Below are 19,034 nucleotides of genomic sequence, written 5' to 3'. Positions count from 1 at the left end.
CGACGATCAGAGGATATAGAGCCATGCTCTCTTCGGTTTTTCGACATCGAGGTTTGGATATTTCCTCCAATTCAGATCTGTCGGGACCTCATTAGGTCTTTCGAAACCACTAAGCTCCCGCAAGATACAGTGGCTTGGAAACTTAGATGTGGTGCTTTAAGTTCCTCATGGGGCCACCGTTTGAGCCTTTGAAGTCGGCTTCACTCAGGAACTTGACTAAGAAGGCACTTTTTCTTATTGCACTAGCTTCTGCTATAAGCGTGTCAGCGAATTGCACGCTATAGACAAAAGAGTAGCTTTCTCTCAAGGCAATGCTGTATTTTCGGTATCTTTGACCTTTCTAGCCAAAAATGAGAATCCTTCTAATCCTTGGCCGAGGAGTTTTGTGGTAAGGAACTTATCTGATTTGGTTGGACATGAGGAGGAAGAAAGGCTCTTATGTCCAGTCAGGGCTATTAAGCCAGTATCTGTTTGCCACTAAGGGTATTAGAGGACAATCTTCTAAGCTCTGGACCTCGGTTCAAAATCCCTCTCGTCCTCTTTCTAAGAATGCTATATCGTTCTTTATTAGAGAGCTTATCAGGGAAGCTCACTCGCAGTCCGAGAACGACAATCTTTCCGTTCTGAGAGTTAAAGCTCACGAGGTTAGAGCAGTGGCAACTTCTTTAGCATTCAGAAAGAATTTTATCTTTAGCTTCGATTCTTCAGAGCACGTTCTGGAGATCGAATTCGGTTTTTGCGAGTCATTATCTCAAAGAGATAGAAACGGTTTTCGAGAATTGTAAAACGTTAGGTCCGGTGGCGGTTTCTGGCATGGTGTTGGGAGAAACGGCACAGGGGTCGTCACCTCTATGCTAACTTTTCACCTTGAATAGGTTGTCGAGTTCAAGGGAAGCTGGGGTACTGAGTACCTGGGATACTCACCAGTCTGTTAGGTCAGATTTTACAATGGTTGGGTATATATGTTTTTAAATCTGGTGTTGGTGACAAATGTTTTGTATGATTGAATTTCTGGTCTTAGCCCAGGGCAAGGGCAATCTTTGTTGTTACTATCCTCCGTCAGTCAGCCTTGACTCGCTTGAACTACGGCGGAAGGATTCCACTCCTGTAGAGGCTAACTTTGGTCAAATTCCAATTCCTCTACAATAGTAAGAAGAGCACCGACCAGAGGCAGATAACAGTCTGCTGTAGCTCTCTTACAAGGTAAGGTACAACAGACACCTTGAGTGTTTACTGTAATTGCAATAAATGTAACCATTTGAAAAATACTAGTGGTCCACTGAAATCCCACCTTCCATAAATGTGTAATCAGCTCTATAATTGTTCGGTAAGACACTACAATAAAAATGAAATTTTCATTATTAACCCTTAAACGCCGACTGGACGTATTTTTACGTCGACATTTTTTGTCTCTCGGGTGCCGACTGGACGTATTTTTACGTCGACATACAAAAGTTTTTTTTAAAAATTCGCGGAAAAATACTTTTAGGCCTACCAGCCGAAAACTCTTGAATCACGCGCCTTGGGGGATGCTGGGAGTTCACGGATCAAGGTGTTGTTTTGTTTACAATCGTTACGCAGGCGCGCAAGCGCGAATTTCTTTCTTGCCGCACTAAAAAGTATCTGTGACACATCTCTGAAATTATTTCGTCACTTTGACATAATTTTTGTACCATTTTAAATTAGCCGTTACATAGAGTATTATATATGAAAATGTGCGCATTTTTATGTAGAATACAACAAAAAAATACTCATGATTGTAGCTTTTATCAGTTTTAAGATATTTTCATATAAATAACGATAAGTGCCAAAATTTCAACCTTCGGTCAACTTTGTGACTCTACCGAAATGGTCGAAAAACGCAATTGTAAGCTAAAACTCTTATATTTTAGTAATATTCAATCATTTAACTTAATTTTGCAACTAATTGGAAGTCTCTAGTAAAATATTTCGATTTATGGTGAATTTATGAAAAAACTTTTTCCTTACGTCCGCGCGGTAACTCTTCCGAAAATAATCATACCATGCGATTGTGGTAATGTTTGCACCATTTTAAATTAGCCGTTACATAAAGTTTTATATATGAAAATGTGCGCAATTTCATGCACAATACAACTAAAAACAACCCATGGTTGTCGCTTTTTATCAATTTCGAAAATATTTTCATATAAAAAATGATAAGTGACAAATTTTCAACCTTCGGTCAATTTTGACTCTACCGAAATGGTCGAAAAACGCAATTGTAAGCTAAAACGCCTATATTCTAGTAATATTAAAGCATTTACCTTCATTTTGCAACAAATTGGAAGTCTCTAGCAAAATATTTCGATTTATGGTGAATTTATGAAAAAAATAACATTTTCTTTACGTCCGCGCGGTAACTCTTCCGAAAAAATCATACGTGCGATTGTGGTAATGTTTGCACCATTTAAATTAGCCGTTACATAACGTTTTATATATGAAAATGTGCGCAATTTCATGTATAATACAACAATAAATAGTTGAAGGTTGTAGCTATTCTCATTTTCGAAATATTTGCATATAAATCACGATAAATAGAAAAAAAACCACGTTCGGTCAAATTTGACTCTACCGAAATGGTCGAAAAACGCAATTGTAAGATAAAACTCTTACAGTCTAGTAATATTCAGTCATTTATCTTCATCGTGAAACAAATTCGAAGTCTCTAGCACAATATTTAAATTTATGGTGAATTTTTAAAAAAAACTTTCCTTCCCTCCGCGCGCGGATTCTCCGCCACAAATCTCCGAAATGCGTAAGTCCCATTCTCGGAATATTTGCTCCGTTTCATATTAGGCATTTCATAGAGTTTTATATATGAAAATGTGCGCAATTTCATGTAGAATAAAACAATAAATATTTGAAAGTTGTAGCTTTTCTTATTTCCGAAATAATTGCATATAAAAAAATATATATAAAAAATTCGACATTCGGTCAACTTTAGCTCGTCAGATATGGTCGAAAACTGCATTTGTAAGCTAATATTCTTACAGTATAGTAATATTCAATCATTTGTCTTCATTCTGAAACATATTGGAAGTCTCTAGGACAATATTTAGATTTATGGTGAATTTTTGAAAAAAATATGTGTTTACGTAAGCGCGTTACGAATTCATGCATTATTTTGTGATAAATTATTTTTTTCTCTGTGTTGCTTTATCGTTTTACAATGTGTATATATCAAAATGATCACAATTTTAGTGCACATTACAACGAAAAAAAAGTAACTTGTTACCTTCAACCGTTTTGCGCACAGCGCGATTTGAATACAATTATATATGAAATTTCGTTTTTGCGCTATCATATATCGCATTATTTATATAGATAATGATAATTTTTTTCATTTCTGATGGTTGCATACTAAACTTCAAGCAATGACAAAAAAAGGAGCCAAAAATGAACTCTTAATCTTGAAAACTAAGCGCGCTGGTGAATTTTTCTTTGAAAAAAATATTTTTTACCGCTTACGCGCTCACTCTCAAACCCCTCCGGCATACGGGAGTCATTTTTTTTATTTACCGCTCCGGCGTTTAAGGGTTAAAATGAAGTTTTATTGTATACTTACCGAACAATTATGATTATACCCACCCTCCTCCCCTTAGGTGGACGGACGGGCAGAAAGAATTGGATTCACCTGGGCAGTTGTACCTGGTTCTCCCGCGAGTGGAGGGAGATGACGTCATCACCACCAGTGTTGGCGACGCCGACGCGCTAAATTTGAATTTAGTATCCTGCCGCTCGTGGAAATCACGGCTCTATAATTGTTCGGTAAGTATACAATAAAACTTCATTTTAATAATGAAAATTTCATTTTTCATATCATTTCCATGATGAAATGCACTTCTTTGTGATAAAACTATCAAAATACACAAGTAGAAGTTTTTTCAGAGGAGGTTAATTCTATACGATAGAGATCTACCCAGATAGGTTGTAAGTATTCATGGATTTTAGGATTTTGTGGGGGTTTGTGGTATACCTATCCCATGTGAATCCAGGGTTTACTGCATGCAGTATTGAAGATCACTACTGTGGCCTGATCCCCTCTAGAATATTTGCCACATTTTGTTCATTTTTTCATATTGATGTCTTTTGTTTGTTTATGATATTAACTTTTTTTTGCTCTCTCCCTCTCTGTCTCTTTACAATCATCCTCAAGGAGTTAGTATTAAATAAGGCAGCCATTTAAATGTATACTGTTAGTTACTGAACAGGAGTGGAGCAGTTGTAGGCTTTGGTTTAACCCCACATTCTGTGTGGCCAGGCCAAAAAGAAACTAATGAGAAATGGGAAAGATCATATCTTGCTTATAAAACATGAGAGAATCTTATGCTTCATTGAATAATGCCAGATTATGAGAAGCATGTCAAATATTAATGGTAAATGTCATAGTTTACAAAAAGATAGACTTGTGCCAGCAAATTATGAAGAACAATCCTTGTTATCCGTAGTGTGACAAAACAAGTGAAAATGGAATTTCTGTATTATGCCACTATATTGTTATAGGCTATTGTTTTGTTTGCTAGTAGGGAAGGTTCTAAAAATTATTTTGTACGTCGTGGTGATTATATTAAATTGCTTGTTGTATGCCATCCTTGTGCTAAAGTTGATAGATGACAGTATGTACCAACTCAGGCCTGATTTTTATGCTAAAAAAATATCTGGTAACCATCAAAAGATTGTTGATTTTTTTTTAATTTTGTACACAGTGTGGTGTACGTAATGCTCTTTACTGGAACAGAACTATGTGACATGAAGTTTGGGACTAGCCTGTTGGGAGGGGGAATTCAGGCGGGCAAAGTCACCTGGCCAGGTTAGGATGCAGTGTCTGAGGTTAGGTTAGGTAAGTCTGGTAGGTCATATTCCCCCTGAAATGCCTACTACAGACATGCTTACTAGGCCTACACTAACCCTGACCCTGTACTGTGCATTTGCTCATTCCACTCTTACTGTTTATCTATCTGGTGGTGTTCTTACGGGCTAGTCAACTCTATTGCTTATTCCTAATTCATCTACGTACACTAAAGTTGAGAACATTTGAAAACACATTCCATAATTTAATAGTTTATTGTCCCAAACATTTTCCACTTAGATTTTGATGCGGGATTCCATGGGCTGTTCAGTTCGTTGATTGATGAAAATTCAACCCTTATAGTGAGTAATAAGTGGGAAAAATTACATACCTAGTTCTACAATACATATAAGGCTCTCCCCAGAATATTAGGCATTTTTATATGGTGTCAAAAACCCCTTATATCATCCTAGTTACCAAAGTTTTATACTATGTCCATCTACCTATCAGGGTGTTCGGTTTATATTGATCTATCCTTCAGTGCTTGTGAATATTTGCCCTCATGCTTGGCTTACTGCTATCCTTTTGACTAACCTTTCAAAAGAACTGAAAGAAGGACTGGTCATTAAATCTGATGCCTCACAAATTTTGATTGGCTCATTACTCCTTAAGGTTTTATATCATCCAACATGTATTCATCTCTTTTGTTATGTCATGGCATAGATCATGGGACAAAGATATCTAGTGTGAAAGTTAATACTATAAAGATAAATGTTCATAATTCTTATTACAGACACATCATGAGGTGTCATCGTAAAATAACTTCATCAGGCCACTGAATCTCTTCTTTTGGCTATTTCATGGATAACCAAGTGATCTGTTATGAAGCCATTTTTAAATAGGGTAGCAAGTGAAGTCAAAGGTTGAAGATCTATTTGAGAAGAGACAATTAGAATGGATAGGAAGTAAAAACAGAAAGAACTTTGCTTGGGCGAAAGAGATACTAAATAGAACTTTTATTATTGTCCTTCAGAAGACTAGAAAGTACCAGAGAGGAATTGTACTTGCAGACATGAGTATACTGTATTGTAGTGTAGCTAGTACTTTGGTAGGCAAGCAGCAGTGAAATTAAGAAATGTTATAGATTTTAAAATTACAGTAGGTATGATATGAATTATCACCAAAGAATAATACGTAATATATTTTTACATCTAAGTATTCTTTTTCTTTCACCATTTTTGGTGATTGTAATTTAGCTTTCAAAGGTCATATATTTGTTGCATCCTTTTGGGTTTGAGGTTCACTTTCAAGTTTCACTTCCATGATAATGATTCAGATTATGGCAGAGGTCACCTGTCCCATTGGTCTACTTTAGAATTACTGCGCATGTATTTAATGCAAGATAACTTCATTAATTTTCACCATATATCTTTAACAATTTCTGAAGATTACAGAACTCAGTACATACCGTGTGCACTTGAATATAAAACTAGTATGCTGGTAGTTTCACAGTGTGACAATACGTAACCATTTTTCTAACCAAGAATCACAGATATTGCTTTTAAATCCACAAACTATTGCGATTCAGAATCTTTTTCTGCGTTGCTCTAGTTGCTGTCAGATACTTTGTTCAAGGTTAGTCTTTTTCCAAAATAGTTTGTTTTATGGCTATGTATGCGGTTGTTTAAGATACTTGAATTGCTAAACAATCCTTTTGGATTAGTTGGTGAAGGGTAGTGTTATTTATTTTTGTATTTACTGTATAGTTTGAGTGGTTTTAGCTGATAACCTTTCTTGAAATGCCAAAGCCTGTAAGATACCATGAGAGGTACAAGTACAGATTAGTACATTTCCCACTAATGTGAATCTGGAACAGTTTTTTTGGTAGTTTATGGATATTAATACAACACAATTGAGTTCAGATGTTATTGTGCTAAAATAAATCACTGGTTTCTGCTTAGTTCATTCAGCCTCATTTCCTAATCTGGATTAGTATTTTCTTTATTTATCATATTTGTATTTAACCTACTCTTAATTTTTATCATGAAGGTAATTATTTTTATATATGTATATTGGCAGCAATTTTGGTATTGGTCATTAGAATTTATGTAAGTTTGTTCCTCTTGGTGTCCAGATTTCAGTGGTTTGTTTTTTGGTGGTCAGTGTACCCTGTAGAATATATGGGCATCATAAAATACTGTTAGAACATTTTAAAATACATGCATTGGGGCAAAAATTTAGTTTATTCAAGAACAGAAAACTGATAAGGAAAACTTATTATTTTAAGCCACTGCTGTTTTATATAGTAGAGTTAATGTGTGTGCAGTAATTTGATTCAAAATTATCTTTGGCTGTGTTTTTTCAGTTTATGAGAGTTTTTGCAATGCAGTATCTATTTAAAATGTATTATTATTGCCTATAGGTAGTGTATTTAGGTGTCTTATGATTAAAACATTATTTTATACAGTATAGTTTAATGTGAGCATATGTGTTTATTTCTCTTAGCTGTTTAAGTAAGTAGAATGAAATAGTGTCTGTATCTCCAGCTTTGTTGTACTCTGGGCAGTGATAGAAATTTCTCCAACCCCATAGTATGCAGATTATCTCCTGTTATCAGAGGTGTTGATAAGAACCTCCTGAGCTTGGTTCAAAGAGAACTACTGTACTGTTCCACTAGGAAAGACTGTATTCAAATATTCAAAAGTCTTATACTAATAGCTTTCCAATATGTTCTTTCAATATTTCACAGGTTTTGGTTAGATTGAAATAGTACAGTTATTTTCCCTCTTGGTAACGTCCATTTACTTTTTCAGGAGGAGGAAGGCTGAATCAAGGCTTTAAGGCAGAAACCATGTCTGGCACTAGGAAGAGGGTAAGCTTATAAGTATGGTAGAAGCGTTGGCTATCTTTTTGGTATACGTACGTGTGCTATTTCATTTATTCACCTGTACTGAATTGTCTCGCTAGTACAGTAAGTACAGTTGTCAGTTGTTGCTGATAGATATTCTAGTAAAGAGATAGATGTTAGAAACTTACATAGTTTTTCATGTGATTCAAGCATTAGATTTTGAATGTAAAATAGTTCCTTTTATGACCTTATATTTTTGTTTATACATGTACTAGTATTTTGCTTGCTATTGTCATGTTGTTCGTGTTCATGCATGCTGGGTGCATTGGTTTAAATGATCTTGTAGATGGCTACAGTATAGTGTCTAGTATATTAGGCTTTGTCACTGATGTAGTTGCATGATGGTGTCAGCACAATTTAAAATTTTGCTTATTGTTCCTTGTGCAGGGTGTCGAATGTGAATGACTTGACTTGTGCTGGTTTTTCTTCTGCTGACTTTTTCTTGTCTGAAATGATTATTGCACTGTGCGTAAGAATTCACACTAGGAAACTGAAAAATTTTGGATCTACATGGAATTCATGCTCTCTGCTGATAGGCTAGATAATTGTCGAATATGAGATGCATATTTGAAACTGATTTTGGTCAAAGTTTAAACTCCTGTTTGTGAAGCATCTGCTGAAGTTATGAAGAGTTAGTCATATGGTTCTAATTAACTTGTATTTATTGGTAACCGTTGTTATTTTCCCCTCCCCTTACCTCCTATGTGATGTGTTTATGTAATGTGAGTGAATTAAATTTAAGCAGGGGTGTCACTTTTTATTATTGTTTAATCTTTTCTAATCTCAGTAATTTCCATTTGGAATAATGTATACAGTAATGTGGCTGGTAAATTTCTTGATAGCCTGTTTTTCAAAATCCTTGATTTAGTCCTAGAACCCTTACAGAGTGAGCAGTTTCATTATGGTTTGAACAAGTGCTATACAGACACGAGGATTTTATTGCTGGGATGCGAATTTAGGGAGCAAAGTAAATTGCTTTGCATGAATCAGGATAATGGAAAATGATAGGCTGTCTCCCTCTCTCTCTCTCTTGACTTCTGGTAAATGTTGATCTGTTTGGGACTGTTATATATTGTTGCTGATACTGAACATGGATCAGGAAAATCCAGTTAGTAATCCTCTCCATTTTACTTGGTCTTATGCATTATATATAGTATAAATATATTGACACTTCTGGTTGGAAGGTCATCCAGCTTTTTACCTTTTGTGTTACATGTAGATGGTACCTAAACATAGGTTCATTCAGGAGCTGGGTATACCTGCTTTAGCCCAACACATTTCTCTTGTGTTTTGCTTAAAGCCTGGAGTAAATACAGAAATGTATCATGATTTTTGAGACCAAATTTTTATATTAATTATTATTGGGTGGGCGTTGCATCATGTATGTAGAAATAAAAAAAGTGAGGGGGTGTTTAGAGCATATCTATACTGTTGCGTAAAAGGTTAGGCTATTTTACACATAGAAATGTTAAGCTACAATTCACACATCAAAATTTAAGTCAGTAAGATTTTGAGAGTCCTGTCTGCTCCAAAACCAGGGAGATGATAAAACAATATATTTTACTACGAACACTGTGGAGTTATTCCTGTTCCTGTAAATGTACTTATTGTGATATGTTCATCAAAAGCAAAACGGTTAAACAAAGGGCCACATCTGTGTTGAAAATCATTGTAATTAGCTAATGTATCATAAGTAAAGCAAAGGTTTAACGTAAAAGAATGGTAAGCTGTAACTTAAATATGTGATTGAAATTGGAAATAAAATAAAGAAAAGTAATCATGAAGCTGAAACTGAAGAAATGCATTTTATGACAGGTATGAAGTTATGGAATGTATCGGCTAAAACTAACAAGTGTTGTTTATTAAAAGTAGCATTTGATCTTATGTATCTATTTTTTCAATGTTTTCAGTACATTAAGATATAGTATTTGCAAAAACTTTTTTGATGCACATCCTGGATAGAAATAGTGGGGAAGAGAAGAGAAGTAAGCTGGCTGAAGGGAAATGGATGACTGGGAAAAAAAATTACTGTATAGCTCTTGAAAATCAGTAAGAAAACTCTATAACAAAAAGAGGGATTAACAATTAACATTGAAAAAAATATTGTCAACACTTGAGTATCTTGCATTTATGGCACATTGGCTGCTACAAGAAGTCAGGAAGAATTTTTTTCAGCTTACATATTTGTAATTTTTTCATCAGAAGTTTTGAATGAATCATCTCATTTTGCAGTGACCTACACAAGATACAAAACTTTTTATTTGGGTCAAGATTGGTAGTCTAGCCTAGTCTTGTATCCTGAAAATTAAATAGTACACGTATACTATACACAGGATATAAATAACAAAATCATCTGGAAACAAAATTTGAAGGGTTGTATGATGTGTTAGTATACATGGGAGGGGGGGGGGGGGGTGGGGGGGATTTGGGGGGGGGGGGGGGGGGGGGGGTTGTTCATCGTAATTCTGAGGCATATTCCAGAGGTATAGATAACTGTTGAAGATGACAGGTTCAGACACCATCCTGAGACAGTCTTATATAAACTGAATACAGAAAAGGTTGTTTTCATCTAACAGCATCATCATATAATTGATTTAGGATACCAGCATTTGGCAGTAGGAGAAGAAAAGTATCTTTGTTAGAATATTGTCTGGGAAGTTTTGTTAAAAGAAGTATGCCTGATATCATAAGGGAGAATTGTTATTGTAACCTAATGTATAGAAACTGATGCTCAGAAAAGCATAGTTTATAGGAGTAAGTAATCTATCCATTCGATTTACTTTTCTGTCATCATAAAAGGTTTCAAGGCCTTTGGTGTAATCAGATAAAAAACATGAGGGTTCTGGGGCATTACTGTTGTAGTCTTCCATCATTTCAAGACCATATGTGTTGATTCCTTTAATTGTAAAGGATCACTGTATACTTGTAGAACCATATGTGTTGATTCCTTTGTTTGTTCATGAAACTTACCTGTCAGATATATATATAGCTGTATTCTCTGAAGTCCGACAGAATTTCTAAAACTTACGACACACGTAGTGGGAGTTAGGGTGGTTAGTACCCATTCCCGCCGCTGGGAGGCGGGTATCAGGAACTATTCCCATTTTCTATCAGATTTCTTCTGTCGCCGGTGTCGTAAACACCTGTTTACACACCTCCGCCTCAGGATTTTGGAAAACTTTTCATATTGCTTGAGTATCCTCTTGACTTTTTGGTTTTTTGATTGGATCGATAGCTTGGCATACGTGATTTGGACTGTTTATTGATTTTGGCTTAGATTTTTCCCTTAAAAATGTCTGGATGTAGTTCTGCTAGCGCCAGGGTGTGCTCGAAAGTGGAATGCAAGGTTAGGCTTCCAAAAGCCTTGGTTGATCCTCACACATTGTGTAAAGGGTGTAGGGGGCAAGAGTGTAGATTTGATTTGCGCTGTAATGAGTGTGAAAGCTTAGATGATTTGCAATGGAAGACGTATGAATCCTACGTTAAGAAGTTAGAACGTGATAGGATTAGGAGGTCTTCCTCCAGGAGTAAGTCGGGTAGCAGACAGGGTATTAATGTATCCCCTTCTAACCCTCCTTTAGAATTTGTGTCTCCTAACCCTGTAGTGTTGCCTTCGGGCCCTCAAGTGGTGTCTGCGGAGGGTAATGCCCTTTCGCTTATTCTAGATTCATTGAAGACGCTTGAATCTAAAGTGCTGGCCCTTGAAAAACAGGCAAAATAAGTGCAGTGATAGTGCCCTAGTGAAGTGGAGGGGGCCGTCAGATCGGCCCTATAGCGCCTCTAGGCTGGGACCTCTGCCGGACTCCCAGGACTCAGGGAGGAGGGCATGTCGAAGGGCCGAAGGAGGTTACGGGGAACCCCCACCGATCTGGCGTCCCTTCAGCAGTTCCTGTGGACGCTTCCCAGGCTGCTAAGGAGCGTGCTCGAGCACGTATCCTTAAGGATTGTTTCTCGTCTTCCGACGCGTCCTCCCCGCGCAAGGGGTTGGAATCTCGATCGGATTCGCGACCTCTGAAGAGGACTCTTCAAGAGCTGGACGCTTCAACGTCATGCTATGTCTGAGTGGCATTCTTCTCCGGAAAGCGTAGCCTTTCCGCCCCAGAAGAAGTATAGGACGTCATCCGACGATGACGCCCTCGAGCGCCAGTCGCTCTAGAGCCAAGGCTGTTTCTTGGGAGAAGGAAGAAGGCGTCCCCTCGCCCCTCTCCTTCTCGCAAGCGCAGCTCGTCTCCGCGTAAGGAGACATCTCAGACGGAGATCATCATTGCGATGCAGCGGCAACTGGACGCTTTACTGAAACAGAAGGAGACGGTCCCCGCGTCGAAGGAAAGACGATAGACTGCCTATCAAGAGATCTAAGCAGTCTTCTCCAATGGCTCCTTTTTCGTCCCCGTCTTCTGATATTTCGCCCTCTAGACGTCGTTTTGCTCCCCGCCCCCCCAGGGTTCATCTAGAGGTGACGTTAGACGCCAAGTTAGAGAGAGTTCTCTGCATGCCTCTCCCTTCCCGTAGAGTAGGACGCTCGGCTTCCGACTTCGACGCTTCCGAAGCTTTCTGCTGACGACGATTTGCGCTCTGCACTCTTCGACATGTCAGTGTTGACGCTCAACGTTATGTTAGTCGGGCAGTGGATCAAGTTTCTTTGCTGGACGTTCGGAAGGACGCTTCGCGGGACGGTAGAAGAGTCTCTTTGATGGACGCTCGTTGGACGCTTCGCTGGACGCTCGGTTGGACGCTGATTTGGACGCTCGAGAGAACGCTACATTGGACGCTCAGATGGACGCTCGTAGACGTTCTAGTAAGACCCTCTGTGGACGCGAATGTGGAAGTTCGCTGTCACTCGGATGTGGTTCCCGAGCCTTTGGCACGTTCGCCTATTATAGGTACTCCTGATCCTGTTACTGTTAAGGATCCGTTACCCTCGTCTTCTTTTCATCGTTCAGATAGGAGACTTGGAGCTAAAGGACTTCTGCCTCTTCCTTCGGACTTGCACTCGGGTAGGGAAGAAGGAGAACTTAGCGGTTCTTCGGAGGATGTTGATGATGATCAACCTGCTACGTCTGCCTCGTCAGATTATCAAGTTTTGGCACGACTACTTCGTGATCGTTTGGCGATACTTTTCAGCCAGCTGCTCCTCCTTCTCCTCCTTCTCAGTTTTCGTCGTCGAAGACAAGTAAGTCTCCAGGTTTCGTGAAGATGAAGACGTCGTTATCTACGAAAAGAGCTTTCCGGAAGGTAAAACGCCTGGATGGAGTCTAGGAAAGCAAAAGGAAGAACTACTTTCGCCCTGCCTCCGTCTAGACTAGCGGTAGGCAGGGATGTGGTATGAGACAGGCGAGGAATTAGGATTGAAGGTTCCTACGTCGGCTCAAGGTGATTTCGCCAGCGTGGTGGATGCCTCAAGGAGGGCCCTTTTAGCATCGGCTAAGGTTTCTTGGACGACTTCCGAACTGGACCATCTTTTGAAGGGGACTTTTAGGTCCTTCAGAAGTTTTTCAACTTTTTAGACTGGTGGTCTTGGAGCCTTAGACAACCAAAAAAAAAAATTCTCGTAAGCCAGACTCGATCAGCTTGGGGGAGCTGTCCAGTGTATTGTCATGCATGGACAAGGCCGTCAGGATGGCTCAGAGGAGTTAGCCTCTCATTTTTCAGCAGGGGTTCTTAAGAAAAGGTCGCTTTATTGCAACTTCGCGGCTAAGTCTGTCTCTCCCGCTCAGAGGACAGAACTTTTGTATGCTCCCTTCTCGAGTCATCTCTTCCCCCAAGCTATGGTGAGATGGCAGTGAGTCTGCAGGAGAAAGCCACACAAGACCTGTTGGCTCAGTCTTCGAGACGTCCGGCTGGCCCTTCAACATCGTCTGGAACGCAACAGTTTAGAAAGCAGAAGCCCTTTCGTGGAGGGACTTCCGCTAGATCGTCTCCTCGAGGAAGAAGCCTTCCTAGAGGTAGAGCCCCTTCCAAGTCTAGGGGTAAGAAGTGAGGATCGTGCCTTCAGTCACCGGTAGGAGCCAGGCTGCAGTTGTTTGCAGAAGCCTGGAGAGTAAGAGAGGCAGACACCTGGTCTCTCGACGTCATAGAGAAGGGTTACAAGATCCCTTTCATAAAGCCGCCCCCGCCCCCGTTGACTTCCACTCCCAGGGACTTGTCCCCATCGTATTCCGCTAACAAAGCGAAAGATTCTTTTCGACCATGCTCGAGCAGATGCTCGAGAAAAGAGCAGTGGAACAGGTTTTAGACCTGGCAACGCCAAGATTTTACAACAGATTTGTTTCTTGTACCGAAACAATCGGGGAGGGTGGCGGCCCGTCTGGATGTAAAGTCGTCTAAACTCTTTATAGAGAAGCAGAGGTTCAAGATGGAGACACCTCAGTCAGTTCTGGGCCTTAAGACCTGGAGATTGGATGGTATCACTCGACCTACAGGACGCCTACTTCACGTCCCCGATACATCCCCAATCGATGAAGTACCTTCGGTTCGTATTGAAAGGGAAGGTCTTTTCAATTCAGGGCTCTTTGTTTCGGACTGAGTACGGCCCCTTTTGTCTTCACCATCTTAATGAAGAACGTGGCGAGGTGGCTCCATCTTTCCAAACATCAGAATCTCGCTATCTAGAGACTGGCTCATACGAGCCTCCTCGCAGACCCGGTGCCTGAAGGATTTGAAGACGACTCTGTCTTTAGCTGCGTCCCTGGGACTTCTGGTGAACTTCGAGAAGTCACATCTGACCCAACACCAGTCCATCGTGTATCTGGGGATTCAGATGGATTCAGTGGCTTTTCGGGCTTCGGGTTTTCCGTCCCAGGAACGTCAGCAACAAGGCATAGAAAAAGTGTCAGCCTTCTAGGGAAAGATTCATGCTCGGTGAGGGAATGGATGAGTCTGCTGGGGACCATTTCCTCGCTGGAGAAGTTTGTTTCCCTGGGGAGGCTACACCTCCGACCTCTTCAGTTCTTTCTGTCGGACTGCTGGACAGAAAAGGACAACTTCGACATGAAGTTAAAACATCTCGGAAGAGGGGAAGAACCATCTAAGATGGTGGCTCGATCCGTGGAAGCTGTCAGAGGGCGTATCCCTCAAGCTTCAGAACCCGACCTAGTGTTGTTCTCCGACGCGTCATCCACGGGGTGGGGAGCAACTCTAGGGGGGGAGGAAGTGTCAGGTACCTGGAGAGGGGAACAGGTAACCTGCATATTCAACTTCAAAGAGCTGGCAGCGGTTCAATTAGCGCTCCAGTTCTTCCAGAACAAAGTCTCCCGTCGTGTGGTTCAGATCAACTCGGACAACACCACAGCCCTGGCATACTTGAAGAAACAAGGAGGAACACCACTCCTCGCTCCCTGTTTTTCTCTAGCAAAAGAGATCCTGCTTTGGTTGGGCGAAGGAGAGAGAAGTCCACAATATTGACAAGATTCATTGCCGGAGTCGAGAACGTCCGGGCAGATCTCCTCAGTCGACAAGGGACAGTTATTCGCCAGACAGAGTTGGACCTCTTCAATCAAGAAGTATGCCAGGAACTGTGGGGTCTTTGGGGTGGATGCCCTTAGTGGACATCTTCGCAAAAACATCAAGGACGGCGAGACTTCCTCTGTATTGCTCCCCGGTTCTCGATCCGGGAGCAGTAGCAGTAGAACGCCCTTCTATGGGATATTGGACGGGCCTGGATCTCTACGCTTTTCCCCCCTTCAAGATCCTGGGGGAGGTGATGAGAAAATTTGCAGCATCGGAGGGGACGAGGTTGACCTTAATCGCCCCCTTTTGGCCCGCAGCGATCTGGTTCACAGAGGTGATGTTCTACCTAGTGGATTATCCGAGATCTCTTCGTTAAGGAGAGATCTACTCAAACAGCCCCACTTTCGAGAGGTACCACAAAAACCTCTCCGCTCTGAGTCTGACTGCGTTCAGACTATCCAAAAGTTGGCCAGAGCGAGAGGTTTTTCGAAATCAGTGGCTAAAGCTATCGCCACCGCAGGAGAGGAGACCATCATCAATCGCGGGTTTACATCGAAGTGGGCAGCCTTTAGAAGTTGGTGTAAGAGAAAAGGAGTTTCCTCTACCATACCTCTGTGAGCCAGATCGCCGACTTCTTGCTTTATCTGAAACAAGATCTAAAGTTGGCAGTGTCAACTATTAAAGGCTACAGAAGCGTTCTATCTGTAGTCTTTCGCCATAGAGGTCTTGACCTCGCTAACAATAAGGATCTCCATGATCTATTGAGATCTTTCGAGACGACCAAGGTACCACTACCGAAGCTACCTTCGTGGAACCTGGATGTGGTCCTAAAATATTTGATGTCAAATCGTTTTGAACTCTTTCATCTTCGTCTCTACGAGATTTGACGAAGAAAACTGTATTCCTAACTGCTCTGGCGACGGCGAAGAGAGTTACGAATACAGGCTATCAGCAACACGTCGGTTCAAAAGGGCATAATGCAGTCTGCTCTTTGAATATGTCGTTTCTGGCCAAAAACGAAAACCCTTCCAATCCGTGGCCTAGAACATTCGAGATCAAGGGTATGGCAGAGATCATTGGTCAAGAGCCAGAAAGAGTCCTGTGTCCTGTTAGGGCTCTTAGAGAGTATATTCGTAGAACGAAGGATTGCCGAGGTTCTGCAGAGAACTTATGGTGTTCGGTCAAGAGACCAAACATGCCCATGTCCAAGAATGCACTGGCATTCTTTTTAAGAAACACCATTAAAGAGGCGCACGCTTCTTGCAAAGACAGTGACTTGAAGATACTTAAAGTTAACGCGCACGAAGTAAGGGCTATTTCGACCTCAATAGCCTTTCAGAAAAACATGGCTCTTAAAGACATTTTAAGTGCTACTTTTTGGAGGAGTAACTCAGTGTTCGCCTCGCACTACCTACGGGAGGTGAGAACAACCTATGAAAGCTGTTACTCTCTCGGACCAATACGTCGCCGCAGACATATTTTGGGGGCAGGAGGTAGCACTCATCCTTTCCCATAGAAAAGGGTAGGTGAGTTTTTAATATTTGTATGTTTATGGTTGTAGGGTCGGCTGCCGAGTACAGTCGTCCCTTCCTTTAGCCTTTGGTATATGGGAGTTTGTTGTTAGGCTAACTTAGGTGGTGGTTTTGCCTCGTTGCCCTCGGAAGTATGGTCATGGTCTAGTCACATTGTGGTCCCGTCCCCGTTGACAGATCATCTAGAGCGCACCAAACTACATAGGTCACTACCTTGTTGGTAACTCTAGTGAAGCAGAAGCAGGCTTGGGTGACAGTAATCACGAAGTCAGCTATGCTAACAGGTAAGGAACCAAGATGTCAATCATATACATTTATATGTTTTCTAAAATCCTTTTTTCTGTCTCTCCCGACCGCCAAAGGTGGGATTCAAGCTATATATATATCTGACAGGTAAGTTTTCATGAACAAAATGATATTGTTAAGATACAATAAAGTTTGTTCATACGTTAACTGGCAGATATATATAATTTTAGTACCCACCCACCTCCCCTCAGGAGACAGTGGAGATAGAAATCTGATAGAAAATGGGAATAGTTCCTGATACCCGCCTCCCAGCGGCGGGAATGGGTACTAACCACCCTAACTCCCACTACGTGTGTCGTAAGTTTTAGAAATTCTGTCGGACTTCAGAGAATACAGCTATATATATATCTGCCAGGTAAGGTATGAACAAACTTTATTGTATCTTAACAATATCATATTGTAAAGGATCACTGTATACTTGTAGAACCATATGTGTTGATTCCTTTGATTGTAAAGGATCACTGTATACTTGTAGATGATCTGTGCAACAATTTGCATGCATATGGGCCACAGAAATGTGTACATTAGCTTTGTTCAGCAGTTTAGCCTCAACAAAAAGTATGGTGATAGTAGGGCAAGTCATTTAACCCTTTTGCTTGACTCTTGTAAACTATTATGTTTTTGGGAAGAGGCAGTGACTTGAGCAGTGGGTGTAAAAGTGTTTAGACCTTCTTTTGTTTGAAGGCAGGTAGCTCCAACATGTTTCAAGATAGACTGCTCAATTTTATTTCATTTTGCAGCTCAATGATCGTTCTATGTAATGGCATAAAAAATTCACCAAACTAAAATCTGTATAGGTGGAGTAATGAGTAAAATTTACGAGATATACAAAAAATGTACACTTCCCTCCAAAGAGAATTTGCCAAGAAACACTGCGATAGTCTCAAATTTTTTTTTATCCGTTAGCACACCTAGATAAATTACCTATTTATTGCAATGCAAAAAGTTATAATTACTATTAGAAAAATATGACAAGATGAATGACTGTAGCGTCAAATTTTCTGTAGGAAGAATAAGTCACACACTTGATACACTCGTAAAACTCTATACCTTTTTTTGGTTCAGAAGCAAAGCTCTGACAATTTTCAAGGTAGATTGCTCAGTTTCATTTAAATTTGCAGCTGAATAATTGGTCTATTGAATAGCTTAAAAAGTCCCAATAATAAGTATGCAAGTGAAATGAATATAATGTTATAGATATGGAAAAATTCAATACATGTAAACAAAAAAAATTGCCAATAAAACTATATTTGGTAGTCTTCATTTATTATCTGTAGTGCACCCAGATAATTACATACATATTGCGATGCAGAAGTTTTAATTATACCAAGGAAAATGAGGAAAAAATGGGTGATAAAGGAGCCCCACATTTCCCATAAAATATGTGGCTCTCTCTCTCTCTCTCTCTCATCACACTCTCTCTCTCTCTCTCTCTCGTCTCTCTCTCTCTCACACACACACACACACAACACCCCACACACCCCACACACACACACACACACACATATCTCTCTCTCTCTCTCTCTCTCTCTCTCTCTCTCTCTCTCTCTCTCTCTCTCTCTCCATGAAGGAAAGGGAAATGATGATCCTTATCTGCTTCTTTTTTCCTCCAACTTATATGACATCTGTATCAGTCATCTGCATGAGGTGCATTTTGCCTTAACTAGTACATTGAGTCAATTTGGGAAATTCCTGTGTTGTGTTTGGTTCATTTTTTATAATGGTAAACCCAATCTCTCTTTGAAGGTTGGTGATTTAATGCGTACTTTTTGTCCTTTGTTGAGTGTGGTATCTTCATCCTCAAGTACTATTCCATTTTTTTCCAATTTCACATAATATTGCCTTGGTTTTTTCATTTTTATTTTTTTCTAAATGGTTGGTAGCATTTGAAAGGTTCCTTCCTAGGTCTACTCTTATCAAGGCTTTTTGATAGAACTTGCAAAGGGTATTCTACAGCAAAAAAAAAAAAAAAAAACTCCAGTCATGGTCTGTTATTGGTAAGCAAGGGAAGCAGATTTTTTTTTTTTTT

The 19,034-nt window shown here is 40.1% G+C and overlaps 1 protein-coding gene across 8 annotated transcripts in view; it reads left to right on the top strand.

The window, feature by feature from the left end:
- LOC135201746 (PHD finger protein 19-like) overlaps window positions 1–19,034 on the top strand; it is a 593,548-nt gene that overhangs the window by 515,689 nt on the left and 58,825 nt on the right. For 6 of the 8 annotated variants that reach the window (XM_064230959.1, XM_064230958.1, XM_064230965.1 and 3 more), the window contains one exon: window positions 7,624–7,682. In XM_064230959.1, coding sequence (XP_064087029.1) covers window positions 7,624–7,682 — 59 coding nt within the window. Of the gene's footprint in view, window positions 1–3,624; window positions 3,790–7,623; window positions 7,683–19,034 lie in introns of those variants that run through there. The other 2 variants (XM_064230962.1, XM_064230964.1) reach the window with 2 other exon arrangements.

This window comes from Macrobrachium nipponense, chromosome 28, assembly GCF_015104395.2.
Source record: "Macrobrachium nipponense isolate FS-2020 chromosome 28, ASM1510439v2, whole genome shotgun sequence".
Taxonomy (NCBI): domain Eukaryota; kingdom Metazoa; phylum Arthropoda; class Malacostraca; order Decapoda; family Palaemonidae; genus Macrobrachium; species Macrobrachium nipponense.
Note: the sequence above shows the minus strand (reverse complement) of the source record. Positions and strands in the feature narration are given on the sequence as shown.